This window comes from Octodon degus, unplaced genomic scaffold, assembly GCF_000260255.1.
Source record: "Octodon degus isolate 3935 unplaced genomic scaffold, OctDeg1.0 scaffold00003, whole genome shotgun sequence".
Classification (NCBI taxonomy): Eukaryota; Metazoa; Chordata; class Mammalia; order Rodentia; family Octodontidae; genus Octodon; species Octodon degus.
The window spans coordinates 23,841,396-23,860,962 of record NW_004524579.1 but is presented as its reverse complement, the minus strand read 5'-3'; the positions used below and the strand labels follow the sequence as shown (position 1 = coordinate 23,860,962).

Sequence of the window (19,567 nt, the reverse complement as noted above, 5' to 3'; positions counted from 1 at the left end):
AGAAATTTTAAAAATTTAAATCTGGCATGATGGTCTTGGTTTTTGTAATCTTCATTAATATTTGCAGCTCTGAGGATAGAATCCAGGGCCTTTGCACTGAGTTATATCCTTTGTATTTTTTAAATTTCCTTTTGAGGTAGGGGATCAATAAGTCACTGTGTTGCCCAGGCTAGGCTCAAATTTGAAGTCATCCTGTCTCAGCTTCTTAAGGGTACTGGGATTACAGTTTGTGCACTACTGTAGTGGCTGGTCTTTGTAATTTTATTTTTTTTATTTTTTATTTTTTTGGCAGAACCGGGGATTGAACTCAGGCCCTTATGCTTGCCAGGGAAGCACTTATTCCACTGAGCCATCTCCCCGGCCCCTGTAATTTTAAATTACTATACACGTTTGATGAATTATCAGTTCCTATGTAAGTTGTAAGAAAAATACAGCCATCCCATGTACTGTTTATGCAATTTTCCTTATTGGTAAAGTATTGCAAAACCGTAGCACAGTATCACAAACATGAAATTGACATTTCTCACTAACTTAAAAAAAAAAATATTTAGTACAGGGTGTCACTACACAGATTGGACTTGTAGTGATTCTCCTGTTTTTAGACTCCCATGCGCTGGGATTACAGGCTCACACCACCACACCTAGTCTCAATCACAGTCTCAGCACACCCTTGGGGTGGGGCCAGCATGCCACAGGGATTGAATCCTGGCCACTGTGCTCTGCCTAAGCAGGCACTTTAGTCTGCTGAGCTATCTGGCCAGCCTACTGAAATTGACATTTCTGATAATTAATGTACATACCGTTTTTTATCACAAGGATTCCTTCGTATTATTTTGTATGCAATACAGTTTTATCCCGTCCACTATCCCCCATCTCCTAATCTCTGAGACCCACCAACCTGTTCTCCTTTTCTGTGATTTTTGTCTTTTGAGGAATGTTATATAAATCGAGTCATAGTATATAGACTTTTGGGTTCTGCTTTTTTCATTCAGCATAATGCTCTGGAAATTAAACTGTTATGTGTTTAGTGCTGAGTAGTATTCTGAGGTATGAACTTACTATAGTTTAGTAAAGGACATTCATTTGTTAAAGGACAACTAGAGTTTATAATTTTTTGGCTGTTACAAATAAAAGTTTTATTAAGATTTACGTACAAGATTCTGTTAACATAAATGTTTCAGTTTTCTGGGATAAATGCTCAGAAATTCAATTACTGGGTCTTATGATTATTGTATGTGTAGCTTTTAAAGAACTTGCTAAACTCTTTTCCAGAGTTGCTGTTCCATTTTACATCCTTACCAGCAGTATATGGAGTGATCCAGTTTCTCTGCATCTTAGCCACCATTTGGCGTTATCACTGTTTTTCATTTTAGCCATTCTGGTAGGTATCTGGTGATATAACAGTGAGGTTTTAATTTGTGTCTCCTTCATCGCTAGTGATGTTAAACATATTTTGATGTGCTTATTTGCCATCTGTGTATCCCCAGTGATGAAGTATCTCTGCATGTGTTTGTCCAGTTTGTAATTAGATTGTTTTTATTTTTCATGTTGAACTTTGGTAATTCTAGTCTTTTGTCAGGTTTGTAGCTTGCAAATATTTTCTCTGAGCCTTTTTATTCTTCTATAGGAGTCTTTAGCTGGCCCCAAGTTTTGTTTTGATAAAATCCAATGTTCTTTTCTCTCTGATGAATTTTTTAGTGTAATATTTAAGAAGCGTCTGCCTGTGTCTAAATCCCAAAGATTTTTCTTTTCTTTTTCTTTTTTTTAAAAAGTTTTACAGTTTTGCATTTTATCTGTGATAGATTTGGTACCAGGTGTAGTACTTAGAGGAGTGTATGTATATGTATCCATATTTTTGAATTTGTGGATATTTGATTGCTTCAGCACCTTTTGTTGAAAGGCTGTCATAATCTTTTTATATTTAATTATTTGGACATATTTGTATATGTCTATGTTCCACAGAGCTATGTATCTGTCCTTCCGCTAATACAAAATAGTGGCTAAGTTGTGAAATGGAATACACTGATTCACCTCCCACTGTGTGGTTTTTATTTTTATTTTTTGTTTGTACTTGTGTTTGTGTGTGCTGGGGACTTATACTTGTCTTTCCTTAACGGCAAGTGATATTAAATATCACATACCGAAGGCCTTAGGCTTGGTAAACAGTTCTTTTTTATGTATATCCCTGCCCTTCTGTTCTTTTCAAGTTAATTTATCTTTTCTACCTTTTTGCTTTTCTGTGTAAATTTAAGAAAATAATGTGTATCTACCAGATGTCTTCCTGAGATTTGGATATTGTGTTAAACATATGAAGTGTATAAATTTGGGGGAAATTAGCATCTTTACTATCTTACATCTTGCAATCCATTAATGATTCATTTGTTTAGATTGTAGTGTCTTTCTTTAGTCCTTTGCAGTACTGAACATACCAATCTTGTATTTGGTTTTTAGCGTATTTTTTACCTAGGTACACTATTTTAATTTTCCTTGGGGTGATTTTAGGTGGAACTGTTTCTGACTTGTTTACACATATGTTCACTGTTTATAAAGATGATATGATAGTTGTAAAAGTTACTTTGCAAATTCATTGGAATTTTTTGTATAGAAAATCATCTGTAGATAGGTTTTTTTTTCCATTTAATAACCTGTTCTTGTGTTTCTTTTTCTTGTCTATTTCTGCTAGCTGGAATCATGTTGAATGAGTGGTAAGCGTAGGTCTCATTCCAGATGTAGGGGAAAGCATTCATTTCACCATTAAGTATAATGCAAGCATTAGCTTTTCTGTAGATGGTATTTAATAAGTTGAAGGTTTTTTATTTATTTATTTTTTTGTGGTATCGAGAATTGAACTCAGGACCTTATGCTTGCCAGGCAATTGCTTATTCTACTGAGCTATCTCCCCAGCCCCATAAGTTGAAGTTCTAGGCTTCTTTTCTAAGGGTTTTTTTTTTTTTTTTTTTTTTTTTTTTTTAACTGACTAGGTATATAGTTTGTCTAAGTGTTTTAATACATCGATTGTAGTTTTTAAATTATGAATTTAAAAATGGAGTTGTTTCTTAGTTAGAAGGTAGAAGTGTTTTTTTTCTTCTTCCTTTTTCTTTTTTGTAGTACTTAGCATGGAACCCAGAGTCTTTTGCATGTGCTTGAAAATCACTCTTATCATTGAACTATTTCCTTATCCTTTTATATTTTGTTTTTGACTCAGGGTCTCTGAGTGTCCCAGGCTGGCCTTAAATTAATGATCCTTTTGTCTCTGCTTCCTGAGTAATTGGATTATAGCTATATTTCACCTTGCCTGGCTAGAAGTATAAATTGTTTTCTACTGAATGAGTTCTGGTACATAGTTTTTCAGGGAATTGGTCTATTTCATCTGAGTTGCCAAGTTTATAAATGTAGAACTGTTTGTGTTCCTGTATTATCTTTTTTGTATGAAGTTTCTGTAGTAATATCCTCTAATCTTGTTCTTTAATGGAAAGTTTCATCTTTTGCTAGGGTTATTAATATATTTACAGTAATTTTACCCCATCATTTTATCTTATGCTAATCTGCTTTATCTGTTTTCTTGCTCATTTTTAAATTTTTTCCCATTCTCTGTGTTTTGTTTTTCCAAACATTACTAACTATTCAACTATGTGTTTTTATTTCTTACAGAATTTTCATGTCATCTTGACATCTTTCTTGAACAAACTGCTTACCACTCTGCCAATTTATGTGTAATTGTTGCTTGTCATTTTCAGTCTCTTCATAACCTCACAAATTTGATTTTTTTTTTTAGATGTTTGTTTAGGGTAATTCCCTTTTTAGGTTTGTCAATTTTCTTTTTCTTTTGGTGGTAATGATCAAATCCATAGCTTTACACTTGTAAGGCAAGCTTGACCATTGAGCTATACCTCTAGCCCTGTCATTCTGGGCTTATTTTGTTCGGCTTTTTTTTTGTTTGTTTGTTTTTTTGGTGGAACTGGGGATTGAACTCAGGCCTGTGCGCTTGCCAGGGAAGCGCTTATTCCACTGAACCATCTACCTGGCCCCAGAAAGTTTGTATTTTGTTGGGCTTCCCCCCGCCCCCGCCCCCCGGGCTTATTTTGAGATAGGGTCTCTGTGTAGTCAAGACTGACCTTGAACTCACTGTGTAAGTAGCCCTGGCTGGCCTCAAACATTCTGAGATTCTCCTGCTTTGAGTGGATTATAGGTATGTGCCATTACAACTGTCATCTCTGTCATTTTGATACTTTAATATTTATTCCTCTACTTTCATTCTTTTTTTTTTGGCGGAACTAGGGATTGAACTCAGGCCCTTGTGCTTGCCAGGGAAGTGCTTATTCCACTGAGCCATCTCCTTGGCCCTCCTCTACTTACTCTAGTTCAGCAATGAAGACTTTGTGCTTTGCTTTTAGTGTGGTAGGCCTGCTTTCTTCCTGGGGACTTTGCATCTGCTGTTTCCAGTGCTTTGGAGTGCTTTCCTATTCCTGTAGTTACTTGATTACCTTCTCAGTGAGGCCTTCTCCTTTAAAAATCTTCTACCTCTTTATTCTGTTTTTATTTATCCATCACTGCTGTCATACTGTGTATTTTATTTAGGTATTCTTAATTTGGGTCTGTTAAATTCTTTATCTACTCATTTACTGGAATTTTATTTTTCTTGTACCTTGGAAGAGTTAACATCTTTTCAGTAGTACTTTTAACTGGTAGCCTGTTTTGATAATTTGTACACGATTATTATGTGTGTTTATGCTACTTAGGGTTTTTTCTAAATTCTTTTTTCCATGGCATTTGAACATCTGTTTGATGTATAAAAAATTTAACAAATTTTTGTTGGTTTAATACTGTTCTAATTCTTCAGTGGATTGTCTGTACTTCCATTGTAGAGTCTTGTTGTTTGTAAACAGTAAATTTCACTTTTAAAAAAAATTTTATTTAGTGTGTGTGTGTGTGTGTGTGTGTGTGGCCAGCTCAGCCCACCAGGGGGCGGGGCTGGCTGGCATGTGGTACTGGGGGATTGAACCGTGGTCCCTGTGCTTTGCTAAGCTTATTTGTTCTAAGTAGGTGCTTTAGACCACTGAGCCATCTCACCAGCCCCAAATTTCACTTTTTAACTTACTGCTTTGTTGAAATAATCTTTGGAATAATGTTCAATGGCAAAGCAATGTACATTTTATAGATTAACTTTCTGATTGTTTCATAATTAATAGGATATTTGCTGTTGATTTCTGATACCACTTACCTTGTCAGCCAAGTTTTCTTTTGTTCTCTCTAGGTTTTGATTTTTTTTTTTTTTTTTTTGGTAGTACCAGGGATCAAATTCAGGACCTTGTACTTGCCAGGGAAGCGTTTATTCCACTGAGCTATCTTCCTGGCCCCCCTTTTTGATTTTTTAAAAATCAGGATTTAATAAAATTTTATGAATGAAATGCATAATAGCATTTCTCTAGATTTCACCTGGCTTTCCTTTTGTTTTAAAAAAATTTTAAAATTTTATTTATTTATTTATTTGTGTGTATGTGTGTGTGGCCAGCTCAGCCCACCAGGAGGCGGGGCTGGCTGGCATGTGGTGCTGGGGGATTGAACCGCAGTCCTTGTGCTTTGCTAAGCTTGTTCTAGGTAGGTGCTTTAGACCACTGAGCCATCTCACCAGCCCTCTGGCTTTCCTTTTTGAACCAATAAATTATTTACATCTCTCAATTTTCAGAATAATAATGTGTTGTTTCCTTAACATCCTGTAAAGGAGATCATTAAGATTTTTAAAGTGTCATGAATAAATTTTGTTACATATTTAATGTTTAAATTCATAGTAGTAGTTTTTTTTTCTGTAATTAGGACAGGGTCTACAGGGTCTCACTATGTACATTGGACTCTAGATCAGACTCAGTGATTCTCCTGTTTTCAGCCTCACAAGTGCGGGGATTATAGGCGCATATCACCACACCCAGTCTCAATCGCCCTCTTAGTGTGGCCCATGGGCAGGACCAGCATGGCACCCAGAGGATCGAACCCTGGCCTCTGGGCTCTGCCTAAGCAGGTGCTTTAGTCTGCTGAGCTATCAGGCCGACTCTTTAGTAGTAGTACCTTTTGTTGTTCAACTTGTCTCATTTTGGGCTACTTGGCTATCATTTTAGACATTTTCTGGTATCATTCTGAACAGACCTAATGTTTTAAATAACTTCTTTGTTTTCTAGTATAATAAAATGTCCCAGATTCATCTTGTGCATTTTATACCACAGACCTACAATCAGTGATTTGAAGGTGCTTGCATTCTTTCTATGGGAAATAGTATTTAGACCACAAAAATTTTTTCTCTCACTTTGAGCAAATAATTTTTTGTTCTTTTAAATTTAGAATACATAGAAAAGTTTGGAAGATAAGACAGTGAGAATCTCTATATGCTCTACACCTAGTTTCCCCTGTTTAAGCAAATACTAAGTTGTGGAAACATTATTAAATTTACAAGGATGGAAAATTGTTCATGTACTCCATGTCCAACATCTCTACAATTACCAGCTCCAGATATTTTTCATTATATGCCCAACCTGTTACCCACAAGTTAATTGAAAAGTAGTGTATATTACATAATTTTGTATGTAAATATTCAATATTTTGTAACTGTATATATAAAGGTTATCTTTTTTAGTGTGTGCACATGTGTTTATGCTTGGTAAATATTCTGCCACTGAGCTACATCCTTTACCCTGGATAGAGATCGTCTTCACTAAGTACTCAACTCTTATAGTCATAGATTAAATTGATTTAGGTACATTGGGAAATTTTATGTCTGTACTCAAGGAAACATTAATATCCTAATATTGATTTATTTGTTTTTTTGTTTGTTTTTTGTTTTGGTGGAACTGGGGATTGAGTGCACTTGTCAGGGTAGCACTTATTCCACTGAGCCATCTCCCCAGCTCCCTAATATTGATTTATAATGTGTAGATTATTTTAATATTATAGCTAGAATAGGCAGTATCAATAATATGACTAATGAGCTTCCCTTATAAGGAAAAAAGATATATATTGGCTCATATTTTTGAAGGATTCAGTCTAAGGTCATTTGGACTTGTAGTGAAGCAGGATGTCATGGTGGGTAGTTTCTGTTGGACAACTGGTCACTCCATGGTGGCAGGAAAGCAAATAGAGAAAAGGATGAGGGTTCTGCTATCTTTAGAGGCATGTCCCTAATGAGAGTTAACTTTCTGTCCCTAGTCCCCACCTACTAAAGATTCTACCTTTCCTTTAGTGCTACTAGATGATGGCCAAGCTTTTAACACTTGGCCTTTGGGGGACATTTTAAGGTCCAAACCATAACAGAATCTTTACTGTCCCACTGTTTCACCCCGTTTGGCCTAAAACATTGATTGGTTGACTATACCCTCCTGCTAAAATTTGAATATCAATAATTGGCATTTTAAATTTTATATTCAAATTTTATATTTTATATTCAGTATAATATTCAATGTAATATGTATTTCATCTTTATCTTTTTTTCTCTGTATTTTAAGGAAGGGTCTACAGGGTGTTCAGAGTCTCACTACTAGATTGAACTTTTAGTGATTCTCCTGTTTATAGCCTCCCAAGTGCTGGGATTACAGGTATGTACCACCGCGCCAAGCCCCAGTTACAGTCTCCGTGTGCCCCGGGGATGGGGCATCGCAGCAGGCCCGGGGATCCGATCTCGGGCTTTATCCACTGAGCTATTTGCCGGCCCCATCTTTATTTTCTAATATGTATTTGACCTTCTGATTTACATTGCCTTGAATTTAGGAATCCCATCTTTTACTTGGATTTTGGAGGCATTCATGAAATAGCCTTGTCTGGGGGAAATGTTCTTGACTGGAGTAAGGTGGCAAAAATAATATAACATCTTGAATGAACTGGAATAATTTCTTTTTTGAGAAAATCACTTTTGTCTTTGTTATTAGTGCATAGATGTATACACTGTTCTCAAAGAATATGCTAATTGTGGTTTTTATGTTCCTCTTATTCTTATTACTATATTTTTATGGGGGAAAGTCTGACTTTAGAGACTATAGTTTGCTTTCTAATTACTGTTTTTTTGCTTTATCCTTTAATTGTACTGCCTTTTTGGTTTATTTTGTTCCTTTTTGGTTTCTTGATTTAGCTGCTTAAAATCTTTATTGTATAATAATAGAAGCATTTAGAGAGATGTTCTCCAAAGCTTTGGCTTATTTTTTACATTTTGAAATGTAGGTTCTTGTTTTAAAATTTATTTTATTTTATTTTATTTTTTTTGCGGAACCGGGAATTGAACTCAGATCCTTTCGTTTGCCAGTCAAGCGCTTAACCTATTGAGCCATCTCCTGGCCCTGAAATGTATGTTCTTTATTGTTTGTCTTAGTAGTTGAGTTTTGATTTTGATTTCTTTAGTCTGTAATTATGATGAAGAGATTCATTTAACATTCCTCAAATAGACTTAATTATAAAGAATGCATGATTATACCAGGAGTATAAACAAGGACCTCTGAAATGGGTATGTTTTAGGAGTTGGTGTATCTTTATTACTTGTCACAGTTTCTCTATTTAATTTGTGTTTGTTTTTGAGATGGAATCTTGTCTTTGTGTGTTGCCCAGGCTGGTCTTGAACTTCCTGGATTTAAGAAATTCTACCTCAGCTCAGACTGCTGGTATGTGGGCTTAGCCACATAAATTCTGACATTAGCATAGTTACACTTTTGGCATATTATGTTAATATTAGGGATTTTTAAAATTCCTACTTAACAGGGGCCAGGGAGATGGCTCAGAGGAATAAGCGCTTCCCTGGCAAGCGCAAGGACCTGAGTTCAATCCCCGGTTCCACCAAAAAAAAAAAAAAAAAAAAAGAGAAAATTCCTACTTAAAAATGAAGATGTAAATTGTTTTAGTATTATAGCTAGAATGCACAATATTAATAATATGATTTGTCAGCTTTCCTCAGTAGGTATTTGTGCCCTTATATTATACATCATAGCAGATGAAGAAACCTGCAGGATTAGTATTGCTTGAGGGCCGGCCATAGCTCAGTGGACTAAAGCTCCTGTTGAGGCAAAGTGCAGTGGCCCCGCCTGCGGGGCACACTGAAATGGCGATTGAGATTAGGTGTGGTGGTACATACCTGTAATCCAGTATTTGGGAGGCTGAAACAGGAGGATCACTATGAGTCTCATCTGTGTAGTGAGACCATGTAGACCCTGCACTAAATACATAAAAAAATTAGTATTGTTCTTGCCATAATTTCTTTCTTTCTTTCTTTCTTTCTTTTTCTTTCTTTCTTTTATTTATTTTTTTTTTTGGTGGAACTGGGGATTGAACTCAGGCCCTTGCGCTTGCCAGGGAAGTGCTTATTCCGCTGAGCCATCTCCCCAGCCCGATTTTGCCATAATTTCTAACCTTGTAGAATTTCCCCAAATGACAGGCTGTTTTGTTATTTCCTTATGCTCAATAATGGAAGACTAGTCTCAGGGAAATCTTTTCCTTTATTGATAATTACATGCTACTATCATGCTTTCCTGCTTTTCTAAATGTAATGTCTTCACTTTTGTTCATAAAAGTAATGTTTCGCTTGTATAATACTCCAACTTTAAAATTTTTTTAAATTTTGTGTTTATGTAAATCTGATAAAAACATTGGTTTGAAGTCCTAGTCTTAATTTATATAGTTAGAATTGATTGATTATACTCCCAGATCTATGTATCTTTAAAATGTTAATCATACTAACATACTTTATATAGAGAAATTCCTCTGTGTGAAGTTACATAGTACTCCTAACTGAAGTATTGGAAGGCAGACTTAAGAGTCTTTGGGAGGCAGCAGCATGGAGTGCTGCTTTTAAAAATAAAATTAGGGGCCGGCAAGATAGCTCAATGGACTAAGCACCTGCTTGGAGCAAGTGCTACGGTTTGATCCTTCGCACCACATGCCGCACCGGCACTGCCCCTGGGTGCCTTGAGCCACACACTGAGACCAGGTGTGGTCTCGCATGCCTGTAATCCTATTGCTGGGGAGGCTGAAAACAGGATCAGTATGAGTCTGAGCTGTGTAGTGAGACCCTGCACCAAATACATTAAATAAATAATACATAAATAAAGTTATACTACAGATACAAACATCAGAGTTGATGGAGAAAAATACCTGAAATTATTCTTTCTAGACAGTATTCACGCAGCAAGGTAATCTTACCCAGGGAGGGCTCTGACTACACTCCCCATTAAAAGCATTCCTACTCAGGGGATCTGAAACCAGGTCTGAAGACTTCCTTCCTTCCTTCCTTTTTTTTTTTTTTTTTTTTTTTTGTGGTACTGGGGATTGAACTCAGGAACCTGTGCTTGCCAGGCATGAAAACTTCCAAAAAGTAGGTACCTATTTAGGAAGGGTTGGAATTCAGTAAAGTTTTCTAGGAAAACTTGTCTATAGAACTTTATTTAACTAGCACTTTGGAGATTTAAATGCTAAATAAAGAAGACAGGTTTGTTGTTATTGTGTTGTTTCTTTATTTTTTTAAGACAGTCTTGCTATGTAATTCAGTCTGGCTTTGAACTCACTTGTAGTCTAGCCCCCAGAGTGGTGGGATTATGGACCTGTACCATCATGTCTGGCCTGTTTTTAAATACACAACAGTGGTCAGAGGCATGAAGTGATTTTTTCAGGTTTCTAAATCTTGGTGCCAAAGCTTCACCTACAGCTGTTGATTATTGTCCTTAAGTTTTCCAAAGGGACCAGTTGAGTGTCACAGCTGGTATCTTTGACTATGACCTGGCAGTACTTTATCTTTGAATTATTTTGTAATAGGGACTATCCTATCTGCTCTTTCGAATTCAGTGGTTGCTTTTATAGTTCTAAGCTCTTTAGCTACTATTTGTTTCTTTTTCTTTTTCTTTTTTTTTTTTTTTTTTACTATTTGTTTCTGTATACTAGTCTCCCTTCGTTCAAGAATGTAAGACACATTCTCACAGTTTAGGAGTGTGCTCTATTGACAAAGAGGGGTGGGAAAACCCCAAGCTGTAGTGACTGAAGGGTCTCCTGAGGATAGGTTTCTGAAAGGACCAGCTTTAGCCTTCCACAAACTATCACTAGGTAGTACATGTGTGGGATAAACCTGATCCTTGTGGTTTAACCTCTAAATTCAAAATTGACTAGCAATCAGGTTGTTCAGTAATTCATGAGTCACGAAATGGTTTAATGTATTTATTAGGTTTTGTTGAATAAATAAAGGGTGAGGTGTGAAGGGCGGGCCAAATAGCTCAACAGATTAAAGTGCCTGCAAGCAGGTGCATGGGCCAGGGGTTCAATCCCCAGGCCGGCCCCACCCCCACTAAGACAGTGGTTGAGACTGGGCGTGATCCAGCCTGTAATCCCAGCTCTTGGGAGGCTAGCAACAGGTGGGTCACTATGAGTCTGATCTAGTAGTGAGACCCTGAACATGCTGTAGGCCCTGCCCTAAAGTACAAAAGAAAAAAAAAAGAGGTGTGAAACAGGCATTGCTTATACATTTACACTTAAGAGCAAGTCATTAGGTGATATGGAGGGTAATCTTGCCCTACAAGGTTTCAGATTCCTGTTCTATTGCTTTTTGGAAGTTTTTTTCTCATTTGAATATCCAGTTGGAAGTTTTAGTCATTTTACAATTCTGACTGCTAAATAAGTTTTTTAGCATTGTTTTAAAATGTCCCTGTTTTCGTATTTTTTCTGTTCTTAATGTTTGAGTTAGTGTAAAAAATTATAGATTACAATTGTCTTGATTTGGTAGATTTATTAATAAGCTCCAGAAATTACACATGTAACATTGGAAAAATTAATTTTTTGTTTGGTTAATTGGTAGTTTTGTAATAAACACGATATTGTGTGCTGGGAAGGCTTAGTTTTTAAAAGGAACATTCTAAGAATTGGTTATAGAGTTTGTAATCATAAAACGGGATTTACATGAGCATAATCATACAGTGAAGTGGTTGCTAGAAATCAGACTGTACAGATTACCAAAATTAAGAGTATAGTAAAATATAGCTTAACTGTATAACTTGAATGTAATTTTTATGGGGGAATGACTGAATATTATCAATTCTAAGTGGTATGTGAAAATGCTGGCTACTGGCACATACATATTTGGTAAATTACAGGAAAAAGTCAGGTTTTGTATTATATTTTAGAGAGGATTTTTACATGCTTGAAGATGACTATTGGCTTTTTCCCCCCCCTTTCCTTTTAGAATATGGTTTCTAGTTTTAGAGTTTCTGAACTACAAGTATTACTAGGCTTTGCTGGACGGAATAAAAGTGGACGCAAGCATGACCTCCTGATGAGGGCCCTGCATTTATTGAAGAGCGGCTGCAGCCCTGTGGTTCAGATTAAAATCCGAGAATTATATAGACGCTGATATCCACGGACTCTTGAAGGGCTTTCTGATTTATCTACAATCAAACCATCAGTTTTCAGTTTGGATGGTAGCTCATCACCTGTAGAACCAGATTTGGCTGTGGCTGGAATCCACTCGTTGCCTTCTACTTCAGTAACATCTCACTCACCGTCCTCTCCTGTTGGTTCTGTGCTACTGCAAGATACTAAGCCCAGTTTTGAGATGCAGCAACCATCTCCTCCAATTCCTCCTGTCCATCCTGATGTGCAGTTAAAAAACCTGCCTTTTTATGATGTCCTTGATGTTCTCATCAAGCCTACAAGTTTAGGTAAGTGTTAGAAAAAAATCAGTTTTTCCTGGACAAGAGAGTGAGTACAATGAAGATTTCATCGATTGATTAGTCCTGTAAAATTGAAGCATTTATGCCATTTTTTTAAGGTACAGGAAAATGATTGGTAACCATAACTGAAATCTAATATGAAACAGTTATTTCATATCATTTTGCATGTTTTTCCAATTTTTTGTGATATAATATACAGACTAACATCTTGACCATTTTAATATGTACTTTAAGTTTTAAGTATAGTTGTGATCTTATGTAGCCATCACTCACTACCAGCCATTTCCAGAATTCTTTTTTTCTCCTTTATATTACCACCCCCATACCCCATTTGGAGAATTGAACTTAACTGCACACGACAGCAGGTGCTGTGCCACTGAGCTATATCCCTGGCCCTCTTTTTATATCTTTTATACTTTTTTCTTTATATTTTAATGAGTTTTTTCTTCTTTAAAATTAATTTTATTGGCACGTTTTAGATAATACAATAATGATCACATTCCTTGTAGAGAATTTGTACCTGTACATGTTACAACTTGGTTTTTTCCACATTCCATTACCCTTCCTTCAACCCCTCCTCAACTCCCCATTTACAAAGCTTTGTTTCCATGTGTTCCTTTTTTTTAACCTTTTCCTTCTTTCCTTCCCCCTTCCTTGTTCCCCTTCCTATTTGCACATTTTTCTCCTATTTTACAATATCTGTTATAAATTTTTGGTTCTTACATGCACTTTTGGTTTCTCACACCAGTGAAACGTGGTATTCACACATGTGTGTCCAGGTTATTTAACTTAAGTGCATAGACTTAAGGTGCATCCATCTTCCTAGAAATGACTTGAGTATATCTAATGGCAGAGTAGTACTCCATTATGTCTGTTTGTCTGTCTATGTATCTGTCTATATAACAGCATCTTTATTCATTCACAAGTCAGTGAGCACTTAGGTTGTTTCCAGGGTTTGACTGTTACAAACTGCCACTATAAACACAGATGTGCATATATCACTGTGGTATGATGCTTTTAATTCTCTTGGGAAGATACCCAGGGTTGGGGGAATGGCTGGGTCAGGTGGAACCTAGGTTTTGTGAAATGCTCACACAGATTTCTACAGTACTTATACCAGTCTCCTCTTTCACAAATAGTGGAGAAGTGTTCCTTTTTCCCCATGGCCTCACCAGTATTTGTTATTGCTTGATTTTTTTTTATATGAAATGTCATTTTTATTGATTAAAGTTGTGTCTACTTACAGTGTACAATATGGTATTTATGATACGGTGTTTACAATATGAAGATTAGCATGTCATTTCTTTGTTTAAAAAGTTTTTTTCATTTTAATGAGAAAAAAAGAAAATAGCAATGAAACAGTTTCAAAACAGGTTAGTAGGACAGTTACAATAATTCATGCATTGCGTATTGTTGCCTTCGTAGTAGTTATTCAGAGGACAAGATGTACACATGATATCTTTTCTAAACAATATGGTTGATTTTTTGATAGTAGCCATTCTTTCTGGAGCAAGGTAGAGTCTTACTGTTTTAATTTGCATCTCTTGAATGACGTGATGTTGAACATTTTTTCGTATGTTCATTAGTTGTTTGCATTTCTTCATCCTAGAAGTGTGTGTTCATCTCTGATGCCCACTTTTGGATTAGATCTTTAAATTAGAGATGTCTGATTTTTTTTATGTTTTATATATTCTTGGTGGTAGTCATTTGTCTGAGGAACAACTGGCAAAACTTTCCCCCACATTATGGATTGTCTTTTTTTTTTTGCGGAACCGGGGATTGAACTCAGGCCCTTGCGCTTACCAGGGAAGCGCTTATTCCACCAAGCCATCACCCCGGCCCCTTGGATTGTCTTTTCACTCTGTTGGTAGTTTCTCTTGCTGTGTAAAAATAAGATGAGATCCCAGTTGTTGATTCGTTGTGGTAGTTCCCGTGTAATCAGCATTTTAGTCATAAAGTCTTTCCTAATACCAGTGTCCTCCAAGAGTTTTACATATTATATTTTCCAGAAGACTTAATGTTTCCCTTTTTAAAAGGTTTTTTTTGGCTGGTTCAAGCTGCCTTAAGGGTGGGTCTGGTAAGGCATGGGGAGCTGGGGATTGAAAAAAACCAACTCAGCTAAACAGCAAGCCCCCTCTGTTTTTATATTTAGATCTTTAATACATTTTCAATTTAGTTTAGTGCATGATGAAAGATAATGGGTCCAGTTTTAATCTTTGGCATGTGTAGAGTCAGTTTATCCAGTACCATTTATTAAAGAAGTTATCTTTTCCTTTTAAAAATATATTTATTTATTTGGTACAAGGTCTCACTATGCAGATTGGACTTGTAGTGGTCCTCTTGTGTCAGCCTCCCTAGCACTGGGATTACAGGAGAGCATCACCATATTTGGTTTCTGTGACTGGCACAGCGTGCCCAGGGTACTGGGGCCAGCAGTGCATGTGGTGAGAGGGATCAAATCCTGGTCCCTGTACTTGCCAGGAAGGTGCTTAGACCACTGAGCTATCACAGCCCCAGAAGCAATCCTTTCATTGGTAATATTTGGCACCTTTGTCAAAGATAGGATAGCTGAGTATGTCTGCATCTTCTAATCTGTTCCATTGATCCATGGGTCTGTTTTTTCTGCCAGTACCATGCTGGGTTTTTTGTTTTTTGTTTTTTTAAATTTTATTAATTTGTGTGTGTGTGTGTGTGTGTGTGTGTGTGGCCAGCTTAGCCCACCAGGGGGCGGGCTGGCTGGCATGTGGTGCTGGGGGATAGAACTGTGGTCCCTGTGCTTTGCTAAGCTTGTTCTAACTACTTAGTTTAGACCACTGAGCCATCTCACCAGCCCTGCATGCTGTTTTAATCATGGTAGCATTATAGTATAATTTCAAGTTACCTTTTTTTTTTTTTTTTGGCAGAACCGGGGATTGAACCCAGGCCCTTGCGCTTGCCTGGGAAGCGCTTTTTCCACTGAGCCATCTCCCTGGCCCCTTAATTTCAAGTTGGGGATTGTGATATCCCCAGCTTTGCTTTTGCTACCCAGAATTGCTTTTGCTATTCTAGATCTATTCTCCCCCCCTCCCCCCAAGGATTGGACTCAGGACCCTGCACTTGCCAGGTAGGCGCATAGTCTACTGAGCTATCTCCCTGGCCCTCTAGATCTATTCTTGTTCCAAAAGAATTTTAGGATTGTTTTCTCTAGTTCTGTGATACATGGCTGTTGGATTTTGATTGGAATTGCATTTAATCTGTATAATAGTTTTGGAAGTGCAGACACTTTCCCTATGTTGGTTCTTCCTACCCTAAAATAAGGGATATCTTCCCATTTTTCTGATACAGTTTTCAGTCTTCTTTTTCAGAGTATTGTAGATTTCAGTGTAGAGGTGTTTTATATCCTTTGTTAGATTGATTCTTAGGTATTTCTTTTTTGGGGGGGGATGCTGCTGTGTTTTCCCTAGTTTCTCTCTCAGTGAGTTGTTTGTGTGCAGGAAGACTTGATTTTTCAGTGTTGAATTTGTATTCAGCTGTGCTACTGAATTTGTTTATGGAACCTAGCAATTTTTTAGTGGAGTTTTTGGGATCTTCTGGAGTATCATGTCATCTGCAAATAATAATTTAAATTATTCCTTTCCTTTTGTTACAGAATTCTTTTCATCTTGTGAAACTGAAAGTCTGTGGCTATTACATAACTCAGACCTACTCATTCTTTCAGTTTTTGAAAGAATTCTAGCATTCTACTTTCTTTTTAATTCTCTTGCTGGGAATTAAAAATAGTACACTGGGCATGCTCAAGACATGTATGTCACTGAGCTGTACCTCTAGTCCTACTTGTGTTAGTATGATTTTGATTACTCCTAGGTACTTCCTGTAAGTTGAATATTGCAGTGTTTGTTTTGAGACTGGCTTATATCACGTAGTTTTTCAAGATTTCATGTAGTTCATGGTGAAGTTTTCTTTTGTTCCTTTTTAAGGATAAATAACAGAATTAACACATTTTTAAAGAAAAAAGTGTTTTGTTTTATGTGGTACTAAGGATTGGAACCATTTCCTTCACACTGAGCTGCATTCCCAGGACTTTCCAAATTTAGAGACAGAGTCTTGCTAAATTGTTAAGTTGCCCAGGTGAAGGCTAGGCTGAATGTTGTGGTCTTCAGTCTCAGAGTTATTTTATGTGCTGTTTCAGATATTTATTTTCATGTTTCTTCAGTGTCATCTTCTACACTACATTTTATCTTCAATGGTCTCTTTTAAGTGCTTCCACTTTTTTAACTACTGTGGCTAATGCTCATAGGAACAAAAATCACATGTCTTCCAGGTGCTGCTTTCAATTCTGATTGTATAATGGAATTACTGTAACACATGAAAATATTTTAATTTTTTGAGGCATCATCTTCATGCTTTCCACAGCAGATGTTTCATTTTATATTTCCTTTTCTTTTTTTTTTTTTTAATTTATTTATTTATTGTGTGTGTGTGTGTGTGTGTGGCCAACTCAGCCCACTAGGGGGAGGGCTGGCTGGCATGTGGTGCTGGGGGATCGAACCGTGGTCCCTGTGCTTTGCCAAGCTTGTTCCATGTAGGTGCTTTAGACCGCTGAGCCATCTCGCCAGCCCTATATTTCCTTTTCTAAAAAAATTTATTTTTTATGTAGTTGGTACAGGGTCTACAGGGACTACAGGGTCTTACTATGTAGATCGGACTGGTAGTGATCCTTCTGTTTTCAGCCTCCAAAGTGCTGGGATTACAGGTGCGCACCATGCCCAGTCTTAGTCTCCATCTCAGCACGCCCTGGTGTGTGTGTGTGGGGGGGTGAGCACTGCATGATGGGGCTCAAATTCCAGCTGCTGTGCTCTGCCTAAGCAGGCGCTTTATTCCAGTGAGTTATCTGGCCAACCTCCGTATTTCCATTTTACACTTAAAAGAAGTTTCAGTTTTTACACATTCCTACCGGTACTTCTCCTGCTTTCTCCCTCCCTTTTCTTTCTGTTGTAGTCTTCCTATCTATAAGAGGTGGTATTATGTATTTGACTTGTTTTTGCAATGATTGTGGTATTGAGCATCTTCATACACTTTTTGACCATTTATACAATTTTGGTAAAATAGTTGTCAAAGTCTTTCTCCTCCCCCATTGTGATGTAGCATCTCACTATAGAGCCTAGACTGGCCTTGACTTCACTGTGTAACCCAGGCTAGCCTTCCAAATGCTGGGACTACAGGCATGCACCTGCCCAGCCCTTGGCCCAGTCCCTCCCCCACCCATTTTGAACTGGGTGTCGTTTTTTTTGTGTGTGTGTTTTAGGAGTTTTGTGTATGTTCAGGATGTACCTCTTAGCAGATGTATGATTTTCAAATATTTTCTTCCATTTTGTGGGTAGCCCTTATTACTCTATTGATAATATTTTTTGATACAGATTAAAACATTTTCTTTCCTTTTAATTAATTTTTTATTTTATTATTATTTGTTTTTATGTATTTGGTACAAGGTTTACAGGGTCTCACTACGTAAATGGGACTTGTGGTGATTCCCCTGTTTTCATCCTCCCAAGCACTGGGATTATAGATATGCACCACCACGCCCAGTCTCAATCGCTCGGATCAACCGCTGGCCTCTGTACTCTGTCTAAGCAGATACTTTATTCCCCTGAGCTATCAGGCCAGCCCTTAAAAAACATTTTCAAAAAGTCCAGTGTTTCCATTTTTTGCCTTTTGCCAGTGCCTTTGGTGGTATGTCTAGAAAATCATTGCCAAATCACATTTTGAGGCTTTTGTCTTGTCTTGTTGTTGTTGTGTATTTTAGGGAAGAGTCTACAGGATGTTCAGGGTCTCACTACTAGATTGGACTTTTAGTGATCCGCCTGTGTACAGCCTCCTAAGAGTTGGGATTACAGGAACTCGCCATGCCCAGTCTCAATCACTGTCTCAGTGTGCCCCAGGGGTGGAGCTGGCATGGCAGGACTGACATCAAACTCTAGTCCCTGTGCCTGCTTGCAGGCGCTTCAATCTGCTGAGATATTTGGCTGGCCCTTGTCTTGTTTTTCTTTTTCTTTTGAAATATTTATTTATTTATTTATTTTGTGTGTGTGTGTGGCCAGCTCAGCCCACTAGGGGACTGGGCTGGCTGGCATGTGGTGCTGGGGGATTGAACCGCAGTCCCTGTGTTTTGCTTAGTTTAGCTTGTTCTAAGTAGGTGCTTTAGACCACTGAGCCATCTCACCAGCCCCTCTTGTTTTTCTTATAGTCTTAGGTGTTACATAGTCTTAGGTCTTATAGTCTTATAGTCATAGGTCTTACATTTGAATCTTACAGGCGTACACCACCAAGCCCAGTCTTAATTACCATTCTGAGCTAATTTTGTATATCAGCATTAGGTAAGGATTCAATACTTTTTCCAGGTGTGGCTATTCCAGTGTTCCCAAAACCATTCTTTGAAAAGACCATCCTTTTCCCATTGAATGATCTTGGCATCTTTATCAAAAGTCATTTTAGGCTCTCTATTCCATTGTCTTGTCTTTTTATACCAGTACTGAGCCATTTATTGTAAATATGCAGCAAAGTTTTTAAATCAGAAAGGGTGAACTTTCTGGCTTTGTTCTATTTCAAGATTATCATGACTGTTCAGAGTCCCTTGAGTTCTCCCAATAATGTTAGAGTGAGGTTTTCTTTTTATGAAAAAACATATATTGGGATTTTGAGAAAGATTGCATTGAATTGATTGGGATCTTATTGCTCGTTTTGAGAGATTGCACTGAATAACTTTAGGTGGTATTGATGTCTTCCAATCCATGAACATATGTGTTTCAGCTTATGTCTTCTGTATTACTATGGGCAGTTTTTTTTAAATTTTTATTGAAATCTTTCTCCTCCTTGGATAAGTTACTTCCAAAATATTTTGGGTTTTTTTTTTTTTT

At 37.2% G+C, this 19,567-nt stretch overlaps 1 protein-coding gene across 2 annotated transcripts in view; it reads left to right on the top strand.

Moving 5' to 3' along the window:
- The first annotated feature begins 1,294 nt into the window (after positions 1-1,294).
- The window catches only part of Pias2 (protein inhibitor of activated STAT 2), an 84,145-nt gene continuing 65,872 nt past the window's right edge, over positions 1,295-19,567 (top strand). For both annotated transcript variants that reach the window (XM_023714617.1, XM_023714619.1), the window contains exons 1-2: positions 1,295-1,381; positions 12,188-12,662. In XM_023714617.1, coding sequence (XP_023570385.1) covers positions 12,557-12,662 — 106 coding nt within the window. In that variant the 5' untranslated portion in view covers positions 1,295-1,381; positions 12,188-12,556. The remainder of the gene's footprint in view (positions 1,382-12,187; positions 12,663-19,567) is intronic.